Source organism: Microtus ochrogaster, unplaced genomic scaffold (assembly GCF_000317375.1).
Source record: "Microtus ochrogaster isolate Prairie Vole_2 unplaced genomic scaffold, MicOch1.0 UNK124, whole genome shotgun sequence".
Classification (NCBI taxonomy): Eukaryota; Metazoa; Chordata; class Mammalia; order Rodentia; family Cricetidae; genus Microtus; species Microtus ochrogaster.
In genome coordinates, this window is record NW_004949222.1 from 603384 (window position 1) to 608314 (window position 4931).

Sequence of the window (4931 nt, forward strand, 5' to 3'; positions counted from 1 at the left end):
ATGTGCTCATCTCCCACTCGTCCCTCATGTGCTCATCTCCCTTTAGCTGATTTTTCAAATTTATTGTTGATGATTTTATGCAAGTATACAAGTGACTACGGTTCTATTTGTCCCCTATTCTCATCCAATTCTCTTCCCAAGTTTACATCCTCTTCTTTTATTTATTATCCAACTAAGTCTAACTAATACAGCCCACATGTGCATGGCTATTGGACCTAGCCTATCAGAGGCTATATACAAAAAGGAGTATTGGGTGTCTTTCCTATTCTAGCTATCAAGGCCACTTGTTCCTTAGCTGCAGTGAAGCTGCCACAGTTCCTTCCTCATCCATGCTAGAGTTTTTGCTGGCTTGATTGTGTGTGAATAACCACAACGGCTGTGAGTCTATGAATATGATAAGGAAGTCACACACAGATAACAGCATTCCCAGCACCACCTCCCCATCCTTCATCTCTTACATACTTTCTAGTTTCTTTATTGCAATTTAAATTATATAATATAACAGTCCCCCATGGGTTGTTTTTAAAGTTCTAGATTAATTGGTTCATTGGTTGATTTGTACATTCAGAAACACTGAGCGAACATTCAGCTACTCTGTTCAAGATGTTTTCCTATTTTCTAGAAACTTCATAATTAATACCTTTTGCCTAGGTCAGGAATGAAAACTTTCTACTTTCAAAACGTCCTATTTTGAATAAAAGACATAGGAAACTAAATAAGAAGTGGGGGCAACTGCACATATATTGTTTACTGCATACAATAGGTCAGAGAATGACCATGGAATCTATGTGGGGCCTGAATTGTTTGTAGAATTAGTCTCACAGCAATCAAAGTTGTATTTTATGAAGAAAGGATCGTAAAAGAAAACTCCAACTCATTTTTTTTATGACACTCCCACAGATCAACCTGGTGTTCTACTTTCAAACTATATGGATTTTGAGAAGCAAACTTTCTTCCCTCAATAAAGAAGTTTCTACACTTCAGGACACCAAGTAAGAATGTAACAGAATTAGCTTTTTCCATTGCAACATTGTCTAGGGGAGAAACACTTGATGCAAAATGTGGTAATGGGTCTGACTGTGGTTCATAGATAGAATTCTCGGTTAGAATGTTTGAAGACCTGGCTCCCATACCAAGACCAACAAGCAAAAACATAAAAACTTACAAATGTAGAAAATAAAATTCTTCATATCTACCACCTGGTTGTAATCAGGAACATTAAATAGAAGTAAGAAAATTCTCTATTTCCGATAAACAAATACGCTTCTTCAATTATGTACTAAAGAAATTTTTATTATTTAGTTTTTGACCAACCCAAATTAAGGGAGAATGGATCTATTTTCCTTTACAGGTCTTGACTGTGTATAGTCGCAGTCATAGGAAGGTCAAGGCAAATAGATCTAGAGCTACTTGGTTCTACTTAATTCACAAATGGAAAGAAGATGGTGGTGAATGCATGCAATTATACAGATCCCCTTATATAATCCAGCATCCCAACTCAGGGACTGCTACTGCCCATGGTGGGCACAACTTCCTTCCTCAATTACTGTAATCAAAACAATCCTTCACAGAGATTCTCAGAGGTCAACCTTATTTTAATACTCCCTCACAGATGTGTTCAGGATCAGGCTATGGGTGACTTTACTTCCTACTAATGAGAAAATTAATGTATTACACTCCATCCCTTATTAACTTGATACCCAAACACTTCACTTTCTAACTAGTACATTATACTCCTTGTTTTTACCAGCTCACAGCCATCTCATAATGGAAAATCCATGTAGTCTAAATCAAAGGCCCCTGGGGGCATTACCATTCTCAACATCTTAAAATTCCTCAAGTGTGAACTGCTGTAATTTTTCTTTTATTCTTATTTCATATATTATGTTTACTGAATTTCCCCCTCTTACCACTTCTCCCAGTCCTTCGCCTTCCCTGCTTTCTCATATTAATTCCTCTTCCTTTCCCTTCCAGAAAAAAAAGAGTAGGCCTCCAAGGGCTTTCCACTGTGCACAGTTAACAAGCTACTATAAGACTAGGCACAAAACCGCATATCAAAGTTAGGTGAGGCAACTCACTAGGAGAAGGTGGGTCCCAAGAGCAAGTGAAAGGGTCAGTGACATGCCACTCCCACCGTTGGGACGGCTGCAAGAACACCGAGCTATGCAACCGTAAGGTATACACAGAGAACCTAGCTTAGAGCCATGCAGGGTCTGTGGTTGCTGCTTCAGTCTCTGAGACCCCAATGAGCTCCACATAGTTGATTCTCTGTGTCATATTCTCATGGTATCCTCTACCCCTCTGACTCCTACAAACCTCCCTCGCCATTTCTGCAGGGTTTCCCTGGCTCTGCCTTGTGGATGTGGACCTCTATATCTGTTCCCATCAGTTGCTGCATGATACCCCTTCGATGACAATTGGGCCAGGCACCAATCTATGAGTACAGCAGGATATCATTAGGAATCATTTCATTGACTATTTTTTTGCTAGTTGTATTTGTTTCTATCAGGGGATTCTGGGCTATCTTGCCTCTGGCTCCTGAACATTCAGGCAAGGTTACATGTGGGCTCACACTTGTGGTGTGGGCCTTAAATTGTACTAGTAATTTATTGACCACTCCCACAAGATCTGCACTGACATTACCCCAGTGCACCTTGTGGACTGGACAGATACATTTTTTAATTAACAAAATATTTCAAAAAATGTAGCAGTGTAACACATAAAAATGTTGCTGATATTAATGCTAACTTAAAATATAATGAAAGCCCGAGGAACAGTATATAACTTTGTTGTCATTGTTTTTACCCAGGATCATGACATTTAAAGCCATTGTTCAACTATTTGTATTGGGATGTTCTTGGGGCATTGGCTTCTTTATGGTCATTGAATTCGGGAAGACGGTGAAATTGATCATTGCCTATCTATTCACCATCATCAATGTCCTACAGGGGGTTTTGATATTTGTGGTACACTGTCTGCTTAATCGCCAGGTAAGGCTGTCTCATTTCTTACCAACCTAACACCAAAATTCTCTTAGACCAGTGGTTCATATTCTTGGAGTTTCACATCTCAATTTTCAAATGTTCATTTGTTTAAGATATTTTGAAGTTTTTCCTAGTTATTTCACACATTGTGTTTTGTATCTATTCAGTATCTAAGTGTACCTCTTAAGGGCATGCAAGATAAGGTGGATTATACTGTATTAACAAATGGCACTTTCTTTCCAATTTTTCAACCATGGTGGCTTAAACCAGAATTTCTTTCTTGTTGATGATTTATAATTGTCATTTGGTTGAATTAGCCTTCATGAAATGAAAAAGTCTTCACTTGAGCGTAAATTAGACTGGCAACATGGATACAATGTGGGATATTATTCGTCTTGTATCAAATGGGAAGGATATTTTATGTAAATCCCACATTAGATCTTAAAGCTTATGCATAACTGTTACAAATAACATTATTTCTGTACTCTTTGATTATTCAAAGCAAGCTTTATGATCAAATTTGAGTTCACCAGGGATATGATTGGTTGTTGTGATTCATATTGAACAGGATAACACTAGGATATTTGGCACAATCTACCTCACTCTGTTCTTCCATTTATTAGTTCGTTTTGTGACCTCAAAGAGGTTGCCAATTGTCTCTGAGTCTACTTTACCATATGGAAGTGTTACAGTGTCTTATTTTGAAGAGTTAGGATTCTATAAGACAGTACAATATAATCCAGTAGCACAGTGTGTGTGTGTGTGTGTGTGTGTGTGTGTGTGTGTGTGTGTGTACACGACAAGGTTTCTCTGTGACAAGGTTTGGAGCCTGTCCTGGAACTCACTCTGTAGACCATGCTGGCCTTGAACACTCAGAGATCCACCTGCTCTGCCTTCTGAGTGCTGGTATTAAAGGTGTACACCACTGCCTGGTGCACACGCTTTTTTGTGCATGTCACTGTAATTATACTTTAATCTTTATTTATGGCAATCTTTGGTGAAGTTTTTGTTTGTCTGTTTGTTTGCTATTGAATGTAAATACCAGCAGTTAAATTGCTAATACAAATGAACCATCATTATAACAGTTCATTAATTCCTCTTCTCTAATTGTGTGCCTCCTCTATGTTTGGTACTTCTCCCTCACAGTAAAATGGCTTAGGAAAAGTTAGGTTACTTTGACCACATACCTCCTCCCCCCTGAAGCCTTGTTATACAGTTTCTCCCTTGTTTTGATGAAAGATACTTATCAGGTGTTTTAAAGAACAAATGATTCCTTCTTCCCTGCTGGGAGCTGATCATAGGTAAATAAAAGTTTTCTCTGGTGATATGAGGCTTGTGTAATGTTTTATAGACCAAAGGGTTCTTCTTTCCTTTTGTTGTAAAATCATGCCTCACCCTGCCACTGGTGTGATATGATTACACCTTTTAACTTCAAAAAGCCTTACCTTGCTTTAATTTACTTCCAAGAGTATTTTTTTTCCCCTGAGGAGCTAGTCTGCTCCTGGTAAGCTTTCTAATAATAAAGGACTCCCTGTATTCATAATAGATCTAGTATGCAAGGTGATCTGTAACTTTTTTGAGTTAATTATTTCAGCAGAAGTAAAATAAAACATGGGTGTCTTTATAAAATCATATGAGGAATAAAAACTCAAATTTTATTTTTAATACGACAATGATTTTTAAAAAGGCAGACTATGGAATTATATGCTGAACTGTCATGTGCGCTGTTAAATGTTACTTTCTTAGTATTTAGATTCTGTCACCTGAATTAGAGATTAAAAACATATGTTTTATCTTCAGGTTATGTGAAGGTTAAATGTTATGCTGTTTATCAAGTGCCTCACATATATCTACTGTTTAGTAACTTTTGACCACAATCATCACACTTTCATCTTCCTCTGCTTTTTCATCTTCACCACCACCACCACCACCACCACCACCACCACC

General features: G+C 37.8%; 1 protein-coding gene across 1 annotated transcript in view; it reads left to right on the top strand.

Moving 5' to 3' along the window:
• The window catches only part of LOC101983333 (adhesion G protein-coupled receptor E4), a 43796-nt gene that overhangs the window by 36880 nt on the left and 1985 nt on the right, over window positions 1-4931 (top strand). Inside the window, exons 13-14 of the mRNA XM_013355394.1 lie at window positions 901-992; window positions 2810-2990. Coding sequence (XP_013210848.1) covers window positions 901-992; window positions 2810-2990 — 273 coding nt within the window. The remainder of the gene's footprint in view (window positions 1-900; window positions 993-2809; window positions 2991-4931) is intronic.